The sequence below is a fragment of the Oryza brachyantha genome, chromosome 3 (genome assembly GCF_000231095.2).
Source record: "Oryza brachyantha chromosome 3, ObraRS2, whole genome shotgun sequence".
Taxonomy (NCBI): Eukaryota; Viridiplantae; Streptophyta; class Magnoliopsida; order Poales; family Poaceae; genus Oryza; species Oryza brachyantha.
In genome coordinates this window covers 9,550,203-9,568,649 of record NC_023165.2, presented here as the reverse complement: position 1 = coordinate 9,568,649, position 18,447 = coordinate 9,550,203, and the positions used below count along the sequence as shown (strand labels likewise).

Below are 18,447 nucleotides of genomic sequence, written 5' to 3'. Positions count from 1 at the left end.
TGTGTCTCCTTGTAATCAAACACCAGCACCGACATGATTAAAAGTGTTGCGGTATTCGATTTTTACCACCTACTTGATCGCTTACTCACAAAATCACCCAGCATGATAAAGTTTAGTCCATTCAGTTTGGAATGCCATTTAACAACAAAATTACAGGCGTTAAGAGCGAGAAAACATGAACATACAAGATATTTCCGAGGCCATCATGCCCATCACAAGCAGAGAACAGGATGCAGCATAGGTTATGCTTATCGTAGTGAAGATAGTACTCATCCAGTAGCAAATACGAAGAAAGTACATGTGTATGCAGCATTGGCAGTGTTTATTTTTTTTTCAGGTTATCCAACATTTTCACTTGGCAGTGTTTATTTTTTTCAGGTTATCGAACATTTTCACTAGGGGATGTATACGGTACATTGATATTTCAATACATACAGTGGTACAGAGCATATCATCTACAGCTTTGATGGTGGCTTCGAACCCCGGCCCTGTATAAATTTCTGCATACTTGCGAATTGCTCCTTTGTCATGCCATTGTAATAGTCATGAGCCCGTTCCTGAAATCCCATAACAATGCTAACATGATGAATTGATGATGCATTTTTGGAACATACTAACAGCGATAGCACAATTTTCCTATTTCTATTTCTATTTGCAGACCCACAATATATCCTTATTCAATTGGTAGACAGAACGTAAAACTATAAAGTTTGCCACTTCTAAAAAAAGAGGGGGACTACAAAGCTTATTCACCATAAAGTATTCAAAACTGTAGCGAATGTGGAGGATATCAGATGTTATAATACTAATGGAGGGAATCAAAATAACTCTACCTAGTTACCTAGTTTGTCATTTAGCATTTTGTTGTCAAATTCTGCCAAGATCTAAAAGTTAAATAGTTCAAGAACCACATTTTGTAAGGCCAAACCTTTTCAAGAGCTCGAGCATGTTCCAAGTCCAGCTGGAGCCCATCATTTATAACTGATTTGTACAACACAACCAAGTTGCGATTGTTCCTTGCAATGGCCTCGCAGACCTCTATTGCCTTACTCAGCACCTGGCTATCGTCCACAATATGGTTAACAAGCCCCCACTTCTCCCCCATTTCAGCTGTGATAGGTATGCAAGTTAATGACACTTCCCGTGCTCTATTCGGTCCAACGATACGAGAAAGCTTCTGCGAAAGACCCCAAGAAGGGAATATCCCAAATCTACATCACATTGAACAAAAGCAGATCAGTAAACAGAGCAAAGGTTGTGGCATGCCATCGAATCCAAACATGATTAGATACTATTCAAAGATATATAGGAGTATTGAACAAAAGCTGGTCAGGAAACAGCACCAAAGGTTGTGGCAAGAACATAAATCCAAACATGATTGGTATGCATTGTTTCACGATAGTAAAAGTATATATGCATGCATTTTGAAGATAGTACAGGTATATGCATTTTGAAGACAGTGTAAGGATACTTGAAGGATTTCAATATACAACTCTGCCTAATCAAAGTAGAAACTTCAATTCTAATATCTACTCCCACCTATCCGAAAATGCAGGACAGTATCTTTTACATGGCCTTATGGTCCAAACAATATTACCAAACGAAAACAACTATAATCTAATCATTCCAATTTTACCATGTTTTTCACATGTTCCACACTGGTAGAGCATAAAAGAAGTTATCCAAAAGCTAGGGCTTTTCTAGTAGATTACACACAAGAATAAGATTTTAGTACATTACGCGCTATAGAGCACGAGATTACTTATTGTCATATCATGTGACAAACAAATGGACCTCAAACTACCCACGCTCATCCATCTAAGCTTGGACAAAACCCCCTCATCCCCCAACCCCAACCCCAACCAGGGAAGAGGAGGTCGATGAAGCTGGAGGAGAAGGGCACTAGAGCATGAACCACGAAGTACATTCAGTAGCTCAAAATCTGCAAGATTTCAGGTGCATTTTCTGTTGAATGAAGGTTAGCAGTTCCCAGCAGGGGACTTAAAACTGAGATCCACTGTTGACCTCTTGGGGCTGGTTGGCCGCCAGCCCTGCCTCTAATTAGCAATTAATGAGCCTAATTAGTTACCCTCTCCGTCCCAAAATGAGTTACCACTTTGGGTTTAAAACTTGTCCCAAAACAAGTGATTACTATTTCTCCCACCTTCCACACTTCTTAAAATGTCTCTCCATTTTATCCACAACTACCCTCCTACTTATAAGCATCTCTTATTTATGAGGAGTATATTGGTCATTTTTCTCCTCATATATTATCCTCTCTCCTAATGTGGTCACTTGTTTTGGACTATTTATGAGGAGTATATTGGTCATTTTTCTCTTCTCATATATTATCCTCTCTCCTAATGTGGTCACTTGTTTTGGGACAGAGTATTAGTGTAATCAGACCATATGTAAGAAGGCCAGGATGATTGCTCCCTCATTGTTTCTTGTTTTCAATGCCTAAAGTTTCAAATATGGAACACACTCTAAGTTGACTACATCAATTTGTTCATAGGCTTTTGTTGGAGCTGCAATTAATATGGAGAAAGCATTTTTCTTCTTCTTCTTCTTTTGGTCATATGAGCATTGTGTTTTATCAGGAAATACTCAGTTGATATATCTCTAGTATGTCGTACTATATGCTGACCATGCAAGCACTTTTCTCCCATTCCAGGAACCCATCTGCAACTGTCCAAGAGATCATGACAACAGGACTAACTGCAAATTTACAACCGCGACTATCACGACAGGAAGCAGATGAACTATGTAACCTTCAACATTTACTGTCCGGGGTGCTTCTGCAAGACGACGAGGAAGATGGAAGGCTAACAAACAATGGGAAACAGCTAACGGCTAGGTACGCATACCAAAGCCTCTCGAGTGAAGAAGAAGGATGCAAAAAGTACTCTTTTATCTGGAAGAACAGGGCGCCCCTAAAGGCTCATTTTTTCCTCTGGTTAGCAACAAAAGAACAGCTACCAACACTGGCAAAACTTACTCAGAAAGAAGATAGTCCAATCCAATCTATGTGCAACTTGTAATCAGCAAGAAGAAACAGCAGTGCATCTCTTGCTCCTTTGCCCTTTCGCTTCTAGCTTCTGGAATGCAGTACAGCTAAACCCCGGGATTCACTCAATGGACAAACTATACATGGCAAGACGACGCATCATTCTGCCAAAGAGGACCTACAGAGTTTTCATTATCCTTTGCTTCTGGTTACTTTGGCTCCATAGAAATGGGATAATCTTCGACAGTAAAGATCCGTCGATTCATTGGATCATCCAGACAGGGCTGGAGACAGTCGATCTATGGGCACAAAGACTTAAGAATGAAGACGCTCAACACAGTGTACCAGTTTGGAAAAACATTTTACATCAGGCCTGGCACAGACTGCCGGAATGATTTTCTGCCTTCGGAGCGGGAGCTTAGTCCTAACCTTTGTACCTTTTGTTGTGTTAACCTTAGGACAAACGTCCAAATTATGTAATCAGACTTGCCTCTTTAATTGCAATCGATTCAGGTGGGGATTCCCCCCCCCCCCCCCCGGGGTGTTTTATTCAAAAAAAAAAACTAGCTATCCCTCGATTTTACATCCTGATTGACTAAGATATAATTGAGAAACAAATTGTTTTTTTTTGCAAGAATAAGCTGTTGCCTTGAGAAGTGGAGCACTGTGGAGGGGGTGAACTCACTTAGCATGGGTGTCGATGAACTTAGCGGAGCGGCCGGCGACTAGAATGTCGCAAGCGAGGGCGATCTCAAATCCAGCGGTGACGGCGAATCCGGCGATGGCGCCGACGATGGGCTTACGACAGCGCTCCATCTGTACAACGGGGTCGGCGGCGGGATCCTTCACGTCCCCCTTGAACACCTCCTCCGCAGCAGTCAGGTCAACGCCGGAGCAGAACGCGCGCCCGCGCCCCGCCAGCACCACCGCCGCCACCCCGTCGTCGGCATCCAGCCGCCGGAACGCCGCCGCCAGTGACACCATCATAGGCCGCGTCAGCGCGTTCAGCGCTTTGGGCCGGTTGATGGTCACGACGGCGACCGGGGACCCCGGCTTCGCCGGCTCGACCAGGATGAGGTCACCGGAGTCCGGCGATGTGGCATCCATCGCGATAGGTGGGTGCCGTCGGGGGATTGGTGATCTTCTAGGTTTGGGATTCAGAATTACCGATGAATGGGAGTAGCTTTTACGTGCTGCGTGCTTTGTATTTTGTCTCTTTTCTTTTCTTTGCAAGAGACCTTTTGACCTGGGATGGGATACAGATACACTGCGAGACTGTTCGGAGAATTTGAGAGTCTGACAAACAAAACTGCTGGGTTGGTAGCTCGTCTCTAACGATGTGGAAAACTCCAGAACATACATTTTTCATCTTCTGAAATTTTTAGTTCATTTTTTTAAATTTGTAACTATAGATTCTTATAAACCGTGAACTATTCAGAGCAACTTCTGATAGACCGAGAGAAACTCCCCAACAGGCCAGCGTGCGAAAGTCGAGCCCATTTTGGCTTCACAGAATAGTAGGTTGCTGTTGATAAGGATGGCTACGAGTTACGTATCATTTTTTCTTTCCATTTTATATAAGACGTGTTATTTCTCTGTCGTAAAGAAAAATGATGCCTGCTAATGGATTTGGACCCAATCTAAACCCACTCCAATCCATCCCTTTACTAGCTAGTCTACCAAACCAACACACCCCAATTATTTTTTATTAGGATCCAATCCAAACCAATCCAACTTCAATTTTAGTTCAACCCGTACCAAACCATTTAGTTAAAATGGATCCAACCCACTTTAGTAGAATGGATGCGCCTATTTGGTATGTATAAATTCGGACCTAAAATTTTAAAACTCGCGTTCACACTATAAAAAATTATCAAATTTGATTAAAATTTGGTGGGATGATTTATTATGTGTAAGAGCAACTTTGTGCAAGTTTAATCAATTTTTACGTGTGGGTTCCACGTATGTCCATTCTCTTATCCATTAGCTACCCAATTAAAGAATCCATTTGCCCTTCACGGGTTAAATCCATTTAAAAACCTAAAATCACCTAACCAAACCCAGTCCATATCAATCCATCTGTCTCTATAACCTAACCCAATCCAATTTATTTGAAGTAACAATCCATTTGTACCCAACCAAAGACAATCCAAATTAAAACCCGACCCATTTAATCCATTGCCATCCAACCCATTAGCAGGCCTAACTGTGTTCTCCTTGTTTAGACGGCATGTTTTATAAAAATATTTCTACGGTATGTTTTTTAAAAAATATTTCTATATAAAAGTTTATCGAATAGTTTAACATTATAATAGTTAGTTTCATAGTCTATATTAGTTAAATTAAATAGTTATAAAAGAGCATATAATCTTTCAACGTTTGTTATTCATTCGTTCTTTCTCCTAACTTACTTTTAGGTTTTTACTTGGCTTTTACCCATATATCTCCTAAATTATTAAATAATAATTTTTTACAAGTATATATATAATATTATATTCCTAAACTAACTTTTTAACTTTTATAGTAGTTAATTATATTATTTATACCATTAAATAGTTATCAAGAAATCAAAATCTTTTATGGAAAGGCTGTTGCGCGAACATACGTGCTCATTATGGCCGAGTTGCTAAATGTTTTTCATGCTGGATAACTAACCATCCTCACCCCACTCCCGAACGCGATCTATGTTTGCGCGAACACTGTTTTAATATAGTGTGAACTTGTTTATTTTCATTTTCTAGATTGAGATCCCAATAATATGGGCTTGCTAGCCATGATCAGCGCTTTTGTGATCAGTACCTTTCTTCATATGGTGATTATTGTCAAGCTTAGAAAATTAGTTGCATGTTTAGATATTTTTATATGATTTATAATTTTAGATGCAAAACATGAGACTGGATTATTTTTTTCAAATTAAAACATTTTATAATAATACCTTGCTTCAAAATTTATATTACAAATACTTCTTGACTTTATACTTGGGCTAGTTCAATTTTTTTAAATTTTGTTTGAAATTCATCATTCTACAAATTTTTTATGTATAAAGTTTATGATATATATATATATACTATATAAAAAATTACTACACATTAAAAATATTATATATATATATATATGCCATTTTGCCTAAAAAGTTTATATATATAATGTTTATACATATATACTCTTAGGTAAAGGTTTAGTATGAATTTTGTTACAGGCTGAATCGTTGTTTGCTAGGCTAAAATTATGCGGACGAAGAGACACCCAATAACACAACACTACTCTGTGTCATTCTTTCTTTTCTCGTAAAAACAAAGAAACATCGTCTTAATTATTTTTAACCTTATGATAACATATTAAGAGTGTAAATTAAGTCACATCATTTTAATTGATTTTAGCCTTAGAATGATATATAAGGATATAAATTAAGTCACATAATCTCAATTATTTTTAGCCTTAGGATGATTGTGTAAATTGCATATCTTTACATCATCTCAACTGTTTTTAACCTTTAGATAATTTATCGAGAGTGTAAATTGCATCTCTTACTTCAAAAGACACACCATATAATCTAACCATTTATAATCTATGAATAATTGATAAAGACATAAAAATATATAAATATATAAAAAATCATATAGCAGGTAAGAAAAATCTTTAGAATTTATATCATATATATATACATACATATATATATATACATACATATATATATATATATATATATATATATATATATATATATATATAAATTACCACACGGTTCTTCCGCGGTAATGCGCTGGGTATTCAGTATGCTATTTTAAGACTGGGAGAGAGGATTCGATATATATATATATATATATATATATATATATATATATATATATATATATATATATATAAATTACCACACGGTTCTTCCGCGGTAATGCGCTGGGTATTCAGTATGCTATTTTAAGACTGGGAGAGAGGAAGCTGGTTTTTGTTCTACCGTTGCATTCGCGCGTGCTACTGATGCGCGATCATCCACCCGTCAGAATAAGAGACTTGTTTCGCGAACTTTCGCGTGCAAACCGTTTCCTATTTGCTTCCGTTTCCCTCCGGCTCCGATGGGCATGCAACTCGCATCTATGTGATTAAGCGCCATGATTAACACATCAATTTAGTAAACCTGTCACTGACTAATATTGAGGGTGATTACTTATATTTTTAACAACAAATATGTTGGACAATAGATCATAAATTTTAATCCTCACTCTTGTTATCACCTAAATAAATTCTACAAATATAGTCAATAATGCTTTTATGGTATAATTTTTTTGATATTTTTATTTATGAAGAAAGTTTATTAATATGATTATATATGAATAAAGTTTATCAATAGATATTTTATTTATGTACAAAGTTTATGAATATATTTTCTATTTATTATGTATAAAGGTTATGAATATATTTTTTTATTTATTTACAAAGTCTCTAAATGATACTTTTATATATAAACTTTATGGATAAAATATTTTATGTATAAGGTATTTGAATATGAACTTTTAGTTTTTTTAGTAGAAATTGTTTTAATTTGCATAGGATTATCCAAATATGAAGTTCAAAAATATAGTAAAAATTGTTGGGTAGAGGGCATTGCTATCAAATTGAAAATTGATCTTCTCTATAATTTTTTATTATGTGATTTTTAATAACACACATATATAATCTTTCAACTTTCATCGATCATTAACAAAAGAACGCAATATCCTCTCTAGCTTATTCTTAGCTTTTTACTCGGCTTTTGCCCATATGTTTCTTGAACTACTAAAGTTTATATTTATAAATTCATAATCTCATATTTGTAAAGTAAAATTTTAATTTTTTAATTGTGGAAGTAGTTAATTAGATTATTTATACCATTAAATAGCTATAAAAAATCAAAATCTTTTGTCTTTTCTCCTTCGGAAAAAAACGACTTGTCAATGCTCTGCCGTGACGAACTGGATTACCTTGTAGTTTCGCTTGTAACAAGCATAAATGAAACGGTTATGAAATATTTTTTAAAAATACTAGTGTATACATGTTTGTATATTAATTGACCGTACGATATATAACAAATATTTATCATGTCAGTTCTTTTCAGCCAACAAATATACCACATAATTTTTAACAAAGTGAAATTATCACTGATGTTTCTATTGGTTGTGTTTTTCATTTATTATTATCTAGAGATGTGTACATATTCTTTAATGATTAAAATATCTGGTAGCGACACATCATTGACAGATTAAGGAGTTTACTTATTTCACTAAAAAGAGAGTGACAATACAATATTCCGAGAAACCCAAATAGATGTTCCTATTTATGAGAAATTTATTTGATGTTATTGTTAGTGATCTGGTCATCTGGGCCTCTAATACTAGTTGCTTACAACCTTGATCAATCTAACAAAGAGCACATATGCAGCATAGTGATGAATACAAATTTCATTGTCTTGATGTCCTTGATAGTATTCTAATGGTGTTTCGTACCGGTTTATGCTACTGTGCCAGCCACGCTGATGCTATAGTTAGATATGACTCGAATGGTTCATAATGCATATTTAGAGATAATTTATAGTTGGAAAATTAATATCTTTATCTTTATATACAACTAGCAGTTTGACCTGTGTATTTGCGCGGCTAGATTTAAGTCACTTATATGTTTTACTCATCTCTTTTGATCTTTAAACTCTACAACGTGTTATTGTTTACCTCTCTTAATTATTGTCTATTTCAGTATAATTCTATTGAATATTTTATCTATTTGTATTGATTCTTTAAGTATATTAATCTTGCTATGATGTTACATGTGAGATCTATTTATATGTTTTACTCATATTTATCTGATAAACGAAATGATTCTATTTATATGTTTTACTCATATTTATCTTTTTATATCTCCAGAGCAAACGTGTACATTAATGATCTCTATTCCTGTATAGACATGACTTTAGCCTTTGCCTCGTCTGGACAATTAAATTTCACAGCTTGCTTTTGATTAGGCTATGTTGTCATGATGGTAAATGTCCACTTGTCAGATTTTATTGCTATGCTCAAAAGTTTTGGGGGTGTCCGAGTCAACAGTTATATAACTTTCCAAATTAGAAAGGAGAAAACCGAATCAAAATTTTATATAGTTTTCATTAAATCTCAACTGCTAAAATATATCTATTATAATCTAATGGTGTACTTTTTCTCCTTTTCTTTCATTAGAGTGTACAGATTGCCTCGTTTTTGTTTTATTTATTGTTCACTTAATTTTCATATTTGTCTGACGTAGCTGGCAAACCCTTTATAGTTAGTTAATATTAGAACTGCTTCTTGTGGTTATTCAAAGATTCATATGGATACTGATGAATTTGGACACATTTACAAAGTATATTTATTGATCCAATTATGAATCTAGTTATAGCTAAAATATCTTATAATATTGAATTATTGGCAATATTTAGTATACTTTTATTTCTCCAATAAAAATAGGAATTTCCAGACCTTTTAGAGCTACCGTGTTTTATCGTTTTAAGAACATAAAAATAGGAATTTTATTTCTTAATCAGAATTAAAATATGTATAAATTGTATCCGTACATGGATTCTTGATGATTTAATTTGAGAATTTATTTAAATTTGCAATCTATTGTTTGATATATTTCATAATAAAAATATAGAAAACAACACTTTAAATTAAGACTTAAATATAAATTTTAATTAATTATTAGTCTGCCCCGGACCATGCTAGCTAGCATGATGACAAAAATTAGTAATGTTGCGTGTTGCTTCTAGTTGGAATCGAACTCAGACCCTCCAGTTCGGGACTGTTCGGTGGACTTTTCGATTTTACGATAGGTATATAGATAATAGATTTTACTTCTTATATAATTACAGATATCAATCTATACCGTTATAATCTAGACTCACCATGATCTAATGGTATATATTTTTTTTTCTTTTTCTTCGATTAACGTGGTAATTTCTAGCCTCCAGAGCGAACGTGGAGACTCCTTTTCGGGCTGTCTTTATATTATAATAATAGATAGAATAATAGATAGATAGATCTCTAATATATAGAAAATGATTGTCTTGCTTTTAGTTAGAAAAATAATTTCTAACATATGAAAACTCTGTAATTGATAAAATAATTTCTAATGTATTGAAATCATTTTATTGTAAAGTCTATATTTTTATCTTTATAAAAACTTTCTTAATAGAAGATGATCGAGACAATTGGATTACGACAAATGGTTTTGAATCCTAGGATTTGTCCGATATGTCCGATAAGTAAATGTAGTCGGTATACTATATCATAGATTTGATGGTACATTTGTTTGGTGTTAGAAATATTGCTAAGGTTTTTTTTAACAAAATTTAATCAAATTTAAAAATATAATTTTAAAAATAAAAATATCTTACTGTATGAAACAGATTAAACATATTAGTCCTTCCAAGAATCATCGATATAATTTGTTTCAATCGCCAGCCCCAGGTCACGCCATCACCGGAGCGTGACGCGCGAGTCCAGATCAAACGACTGACGAGAGTGGATGGAGCAGTCCACCAACGACATCGATCACTTGCAAATATCCATGACGATTAAGTGCGTCTCCCTCTCCCCAAAATACGCGTCGAACGGACAGAAATCAATAGCTAGCTAGCGAGGTTCCTACAAAGTGAATTCTATTACGGGATCTCAGGAGCTCGTGATCAGCTGGCGCACGTTGATCGGGGAGATGTCCGCCGGGTCGCCGTCGATGATGCGGCGGGCGATGAGAGCGTTCGCGGCGTCGCTGGGGTGGTACGGGTCCCAGAACACGTACTTGGACCTGTCCGCGCAGTACTGCGACGTCGGCCCGCACGGCAGCAGCCCGCCGAACCGCCCGCTCACGTAGCAGCACGCCGAGTCCGCCACCTCAAACCCTGCGACAACATCCAACACGGCGATCGAAATCATCTACACGCGCGCTGATCGATCCACCACGCATCAACCTTACACCGAGCCGCGTCGTCTGCGTGGATTAATTTGTTACCGTGCGACTTGTGGTTGGCGATGATGTCGGCGAAGATGCGGTAGACGTCGGCGTACAGGAAGCGGGAGCCGGTGAGGTTGGTGCTCAGCTCGTCCACCAGGCCACGTAGCTTGCGGTTGAACGAGCGGGCCATCTGGTTCGGGAACTCGGCGCACGCCGCGCCGGCCGACGGCGTCGTGTCCCTCAGGTACGGGATGCAGCCGATCGGCCCGACGTTCGCCACCACGATCTTACGGGCGTCGAGCAGGTACAGCCTCTGCCCACATTGAATCGCACGCGCCCACAGGGTAAGTAAATAGTAATTACTAGCGCCAACAACAAAAAAAAAAAAGCTCGCCGCCTCGAGCCCAACACACACACGGCATACTCATTGTCCGTGCACATGCTGTGGTTATGGCATGCACTTACTATGAGCTGCTCCCGGAACTTGGAGATCATGGAGTCGATGAAGGCCTCCGGTGGTGTCACGGCGCGCTCCGGCACGGAGAATATGGGGGTGAGGTAGTTGTTGATGAAGTCATTGGATCCCATCGTGATGGAGAAGAGCGCGCCCCGGAGAAGGCTCACCGCCGCCACCTCCCCGTGCCGCGTGATCAGGTCGTGCCGGTTGTTGGCGTAGTTGTCGATCTGGGCGTCCAGATTTATGCGACCACCCTACCAAAACAGACCGCACGTATAAATACGCTAGCTGTGTTTTCAGTCAGCAGGTCGATAAAAAACGTTAATTACTCTCCCTCTGTTTCACGATATAAAACTTTTAGTTTTATCTAGATTCATATGGATGCTAATAAATCTAAACATATATATAAATTATATATATTCATCCACCGATAAATTTAAATAATACTGAAAAATCTTATAATATAAAACGGAGGTAGCAACCGCAAAAGTTCACGGATGAACCACACCAAAGCAAAACAGAAAACTGTAGCAGCTGAAGAGTACAGCAGTGAAATATGGTGCAATGCAACTGGCAGTATTCTGATCCGTTGCTGTTAGTTGCGTACTCACGCAAAAGAGAGGCTACGGAAGAAGCGCCTCACGGAGAAGCTGCTTCTGAACTTACGCGGGAACAACCGAAAAAGTGCATCAAAACAGAACAGACTAGAATTATTTTTTTTTGAAACGAAAAATGGAGAAGGATAATTTCACACGCAAAAATGACGAGTTTAGTGTACTGACGAAGATGCTGCCGGTTTGGTTCAGAATGCCTCCGCCGCCGGACGCGTAGTTGACGCCTTTAAGCAGGACGTCGCCGGCGGTCTCCGGCGCCAGGTAGGGCGGTACAAATCCTCCCATCCCCATCTCCTTCCCTGAAACATCAAAGTTTACGACTTTTGAGTTATGAGCCCAGTTAGCCATGTCTATTCCGGCACTGAACAGAGAACGCATGGAGACTTAATTTCTCTGGGTGAACGCTGTTCGCAAGATCGCAGAGTTTATTCTGAGATTTAGCTTTGCGTAGATCTCCTGTTTCTAGCCTTCTAGGTGATCTTAATAGAACTATGAGCAAGTCTTCTGCATATTCCTTTTTATCTAAAAAAATAGAGACAATGGAACAGTGCAGTTCATGTTAAAGCAAATGTATTTCACCTAGTATGTCGACGATGGTGCGGCCGTTTGTGTACCGGCCGGTGGGCTGGTGGCCGTCGAAGTCTATGCCATTGGGTGGGTAGTTGGCCTTGGACAGGGAGACGAGGTAGTTGTTGTTGCCGGCGTCGACGAGCGAGTCACCGAAGACGAAGGTGGCCGGCATACCATCGCCGGTAACGACGACAAGGCAAGCGCCGGCAAGGAGGACGGCGAGAAAGACCAGCATAGTAAGACGAACCAATACCATTTTGGGTTGCCGCTCGTGTGCTCGTCTCAATGACGAGAGGGCACTGTCGAGAGAGGACGAGACAATGTATCTCCTCCTCTCCAAGTCTCTGCCGTCGAAGTGTTGGCTAGCTCACTTGACCCTACTTGTTACTGAATGGATGTTTTCAGTGGAGGTGGAGAGTGATGAGAAGCTCCGCCTACTTATTTATAACCAGGGAAAACCGAATGTGAGAGGGTACAAAAGAAAAACAGTTAGATGGGATAATATTGGAGAAATTAAATGCGTGGAATGGACAAAGCAAAAGAGGTCGATTGATTCAGTGAATCACACGGACGAAGTCTGAAACTCTGAATTTATAAAGAACAAACAAGGGTTGGAGGAGCAAACAAAGCGGCCAAGAAGCAAGAATGACGAGGAGAAAAGATCGTGTGATCTGTGAAGGTCGTTGAGGATGATGTACTATAAAACTCACTTAGCGTTGTTCTTGTATAAACCTATTGGTCAGGTTACTCACTTTAGCATTTGGAATTGAATGGTTTACTCATTCTTGAAGCCTTCATCAACTACCCGTGAACTCACTTCACTGGAAAGGTGACAGAATTTCACGTTTAGGAAGAGACGGATCTACGTGCCACCCACTGCCCTATTTTTGGGCAGAAAATCGATCTACTTACATAGTGCATAGCATCACATCAGATTCTTTGCGATGGAGTGCCTTCAATTTTGTGGGCTTTTGTCCTTCTTAGGACATCAGAAGCGTACCGTGCATCATACCAGGAAACGTCACCTGTGGCCTCAACAAGATCTGAAGGAGCAGTTGGCTATAGGCGTCTCTTCGTAGATCTGAGCACTGCAAATTTCATTTACTATACGTGTCCTTGGAAATGAAACATGCGCTCGTACAGTGCTATGAATCTTGCAGAGATGACAATTACTAGCAGTATTTACGGCCTCGGTCTGACGGCTTCGATGGACCACAAGTTGTGGAGGTATGGTCCACGGTACGTTGATCCGTCTGACTTCCGAACCGATGTCCGGCGTTATTTTCGCTTAAGTTAAGTATAATCAAAATTACTTATTACTAATTATTTTTTAATAAAAATTTTATATACATCTCCTAGTGATCTAAAGACTTGAAAATAAACTGTGATGAAAAAAAATCTAAAATCAACTCAAAAAAGTTTTAAAATTCAAATATTAGTTTATAAACATAATACAAGTAAAAAGAATGATGTCGATGATTAACCATTAACCTATACTGTCCATTCCCTAGCTATAAATTGCAACAGCTGCCTGCCCCCAAATCTAAGGTCATTAGGACACAATTGATTGTTAGATCGCGATCTTCTTGCAATCAAGTTTCGACCTCTAAGACCATTGCCCATGAGAGTTTTATTTTTGTTAAGGGTATCATATCAGAATATTTTTATAATGTGACAAATGAGTTAATAAGAGAGGCCAGTGTAGTTTTTCTCTCATATATATTGCCTATGAGACAACAAAATGAAACATATGAACTATTTCAACCATCAACTAAAATACTAAATATCATGTTGCTTGTGACAGTTTTGGAAATAAAAAATAAAACCTCCCATTAGGATGGCCTAAGTACAAATTTAGGGCTCATTCGGTTTAGATTAACAACAAATATTTTGGATTGGCAAGAATAATTTTTCTGAGTGCGATTAGGTTTGTAGGAAATGAAGAACAAAAAACTATCAAATTTTTTTCTTTTCTACAAGTTGTACAGAAAATTTAAGAAATTTTGCATCTACTTAAACCTCTTGGAAAATTTTGTACAGGTTGGTAAGTATCTGCATTCCATTTCTTCACATTTTCTATTCCTATAGTTAAAATTCGTCTAAACTGTACAAGACCTTAATAGTATAACATATTGTTGGCTATAAAACATGTCACATCGTCGATAACCAATTCAATAGCTCACTTATACAATAGTTAACTTTGGTTACATGTTAAATCATAAATACCCTAGCCCGCTCCATTCTCTCCGAAAGCTCATAGGAGCACATGACGCAATTAGCTACAGATTTGCAGCCCATTTATTCTCTATCCTCCTCTCTCGGTAATTCATTATAAATTCAAGGGGACAATCGTTATAGTTTGCTTATATCAATACCTGTTCTGAAGGGTGGGAGCTTCAACCCCCTACATGATGGATCCCTGTGGATAATAGGGAGAGAGAGAGAGGAGGGGAAAGAAGAGTAGGAGGAAGAAGAAGAGGGGGAGGGGGTGGCTGTGGTGGAGGAGTCCCATAGGTGCCATAGCATCTTGGCCAATGGGTGGTACACGACGAACGAGAAAGCACAAGTAGAGATGAACAATAAGTGGCACGACGGTATGGTAAGTATTTAGCATTCCTAGTCTCCACCTCCACTCATTGGCCAGGGTGGATCGCATTCCTAGTGTGGATGTGGCTAGTTGAAGGATGGCGTGAGGAGAGAGAACCACCAAATTTGGCGTGTGTGGGATGCAGAATGGAGGACATCCAATTTAGGCGTCCGTAATTGTGCATTGCTGTTGAAGGTTGCCTTTTCTGACCAATGCAATATATTTAGGGTGGAGGACACTATAGTGTTGCTGCTAATCATGCTCTTAGCAAGGATCTAGATCATACATAGTCACTATTTTAAATGTGAGATGGGTAAGTATCTTAGAAGAATTACTCGCATTTCTTTTAGTATCGCTTCTCCCTTTGTAGCATTGCTTATTTGTCGGTCATGGTTGTAGGTATAGAAAAAACAACTCCCACCATTTTAACGTGTTTGGTTCTTCATCTAGGCAATCAGGTTATATTGAAATGATATTGTTTTTAATAAAAAATAGTTATCTAACCCTCTGTAAGTTTATTTCATCTTTAACAATTGGCTGCATATCTGGACAAATATGCAACGTCAAAAAGTCCAACGCACCTTTACCAGCGAAGTCACAAGAATGGAGTTAGTAACTAGGGGGTTGTTTATCCGGTTTGGGTGGCAAACTAGGCTAAGGCTCTGTTCTTTATAATGTGGTTTTCAGAGTTTGAAGGAAATTTGTACCTACTCTTTTTTCACTTGTATCTAAATGTTAGGACTAAATGCTCGTAGAAAAAAGACCGAGGATTTACCACGTCTTGTGTCAATAAAAATATCTCCTCTATTAAGAAAAAGCTATAGTCACTATTGTGCCTGTAATTGACATGTTGTATTCATCATTAGATGCAAATCTAACGGTCCATATTAATGTACCAACGTTTAGATCTGAACGGTTGATCGCCAAACTAGATGACCGAAACTGCATGCCATTCTTTTGCGAGCACTTAATTTAGTATTGGGAACTGTTTTTTTTCTTGTTCCTCAAGAGGGAGTCCCCATGTTTATTTCTCAAGTATCAATAAAATAGTTATAAAAACGTCTCAACTTTTTTGATGACATTGGTACACAATAGCTATTTATCATCATACAAGAACTCAATTGCAATTTGATCTAAATATGGATAAACAAAATATAACAGCATTAAACTCTAAGTACATAGTAGTATGAGCACTACTTATAGTTAGATTTATTATTCTATTTTAAATTTTATACATCCAATTTTAATCTTGTATGTTTATGTACTGATATATCATACAATGATCTATATTATTAATTTTTTGAAGAGTTTTTGGGACTATTAATGTGCCATGCAAATAATTAATAAGGGAATATCCCTTAAAGATTAAAATGACTTTCTCTGTTGTTCAGGATTTCTTAAGATTTAGTCCTACTCTTCACAACTACACCACATATAGTTAGTCCTATGTTTGGAATATAATTTTCCTTGATTTTCAATTATAGTATAGATTATTTCATGTAAAATTCATGGGCAATAGGCAACCATGTAAGTTTTTTTGACAACTCATGCCCTTTATTAATGATAAAAAAAGTTTACATGCAAAGTGCATGATATATCTTTAAACCCTGGAAGGGTGAGGGTGTCGATTCTAGAAATCGACGGATATGATTGAGCGTAAATATATGTGCGAGGTTGTAACAATCTCTTCTTGTAGGATCTTGACAATCTCTTCTTGTAGGATCTTGTGATGGCCTCCTTCTGCATTGCTTAGACATTTGGTCTGCTACTATGTTGAGTCTTCTAGGCATCCAGGTTATATTGATAGGATGATCCCGAATGAAATTTTTAGTCTTCGAGAGAAGTCACACAACTTATCATCATAACTCATAAGCTTTTCTAATGAACAACATGAGACAATAATAGAAATTCCTTGAATTGCACACAAGTGGGATTGGGGTCCTGATTAAGAATTTAGAAAAGAAAACTTAGGCTCTTCTTAGAACACAAGAATTCTGGTTTGGCTCTACAGGAATTTTGCACAAATCAGTGCATTATTCAAATTGGAAAAATTTCCCTTCCAAATGGGTCTTAGTAAAACAATTTTGTTGGCTACCCAAAAGCTATATTCCAATAGTGACCGTCATGGATACCATACGGATTTAGGCAGATGAGATCCATACATGCATAATAGCCATCTGCCACATCCTGTATTGCACTGCCTATGAATTGTCACCTTTCAATATAACAACTAGGCAACCAAGAAGAGCATAAATGAGACAAAAATGAGTAGGATTGCCAGTAAGTCTTGTCATACGCATATCAAACACCCCAAGGTATTAAGCAATGCGTACCCCAATGACTCAAATCACACCTGCTCAATTCCTATCATCTATTCACTACTGTGCTAGGCTATAGTGTGTTGTAGCAGAGTTCAAGCTCGTATGTGTTTACTGAATGTTTGAGTTATATAAAAAGAAAGTATCATTCACTTCTGATAAATTTTACCCATTTGCAAGTATACTGATATCTAACTTTAATAATTTTATAGTACTAGTCTATAAAATATTTTTGTAATATACATGTGCTATGGTTCCACATGTATTATTACACTATGAAATCTCTCAAGTTCACTAACTTAATTTGTTTAGTTGAAGTCCACATTCATTTCCTTAGTTATTTCATTGTACACAAAATTTCATATACTAGAGAATCTGTTTGTTATATGTATACTCCCATATGTCCTATACATTTTACCATTTAGTATTAAAGAGAGTTTTTTGAGTTTAATATCCTATTTTCTTACATAATGGCCTAGGTATGAAACCTTAGAATCTATTATACACTTACCCTAACATTTATACTTTATCACTTATAGTAGTATGCATATCAGGCGCCTTTTATATGTGAACTTGTCCATCCAGATGAAGTTGGAACTTTTTCCGAGTTAAGCAAAATCGGTTTGGTCATTTTTTTGGAGTTAAGGTGTAATTCTTATGAATTCTATAATATATAAAGAATTTTCCTCCTATTACAAAATTGTCGTCCTAAAGCATAGTTATTAGCTGCAATTTCCGAACAGAACCTGTCATCTTTTGTATTACTGTAGTTTTCTGCACACATATATAAATCCAACAATATTAACTTGTCACGCCCGGAAATGAACCATTTTCCAGAACGCTTAGTGCATTAATCCTCGTCCCAGGAAAGGCGAGGTATACAAAGACATAGTTGATTATTACAAGCCAAACTTTGCGGAAGCGTAAATAGAGTACTT

The 18,447-nt window shown here is 37.4% G+C and overlaps 2 protein-coding genes across 2 annotated transcripts; both read right to left on the bottom strand.

Moving 5' to 3' along the window:
- Nucleotides 1–231: 231 nt before the first annotated feature.
- LOC102702452 (probable enoyl-CoA hydratase 1, peroxisomal) lies at nt 232–4,261 on the bottom strand. The gene is made up of 3 exons (XM_006649912.3): nt 3,693–4,261; nt 929–1,211; nt 232–557 (listed from the first exon to the last, which is right to left on the bottom strand). The coding sequence occupies exons 1-3, from the start codon at nt 4,112–4,114 to the stop codon at nt 456–458; spliced, it is 807 nt and encodes a 268-aa protein (XP_006649975.1). The 5' UTR covers nt 4,115–4,261; the 3' UTR covers nt 232–455.
- A 6,175-nt stretch (nt 4,262–10,436) lies between these two features.
- On the bottom strand, nt 10,437–13,196 carry LOC102702174 (GDSL esterase/lipase At4g16230-like). The gene is made up of 5 exons (XM_006649911.3): nt 12,614–13,196; nt 12,203–12,333; nt 11,429–11,674; nt 11,021–11,276; nt 10,437–10,910 (listed from the first exon to the last, which is right to left on the bottom strand). The coding sequence occupies exons 1-5, from the start codon at nt 12,858–12,860 to the stop codon at nt 10,684–10,686; spliced, it is 1,107 nt and encodes a 368-aa protein (XP_006649974.1). The 5' UTR covers nt 12,861–13,196; the 3' UTR covers nt 10,437–10,683.
- Nucleotides 13,197–18,447: the final 5,251 nt, after the last annotated feature.

Bases quoted from the DNA above. Each gene is read 5' to 3' on its own strand.
- LOC102702452 (XM_006649912.3), bottom strand. From the start codon at position 4,114: ATGGATGCCACATCGCCGGACTCCGGTGACCTCATCCTGGTCGAGCCG. The intron at 1,212-3,692 runs GTGAGTTCACCC...AATGTGATGTAG, and splicing joins TTCATCGACACCCATGCTAA to ATTTGGGATATTCCCTTCTT. The intron at 558-928 runs GTTTGGCCTTAC...ATGGGATTTCAG, and splicing joins ATGCTCGAGCTCTTGAAAAG to GAACGGGCTCATGACTATTA.
- LOC102702174 (XM_006649911.3), bottom strand. From the start codon at position 12,860: ATGGTATTGGTTCGTCTTACTATGCTGGTCTTTCTCGCCGTCCTCCTT. The intron at 12,334-12,613 runs GTGAAATACATT...TTGATGTTTCAG, and splicing joins CACCATCGTCGACATACTAG to GGAAGGAGATGGGGATGGGA. The intron at 11,277-11,428 runs GTAAGTGCATGC...CAATGTGGGCAG, and splicing joins AGTTCCGGGAGCAGCTCATA to AGGCTGTACCTGCTCGACGC.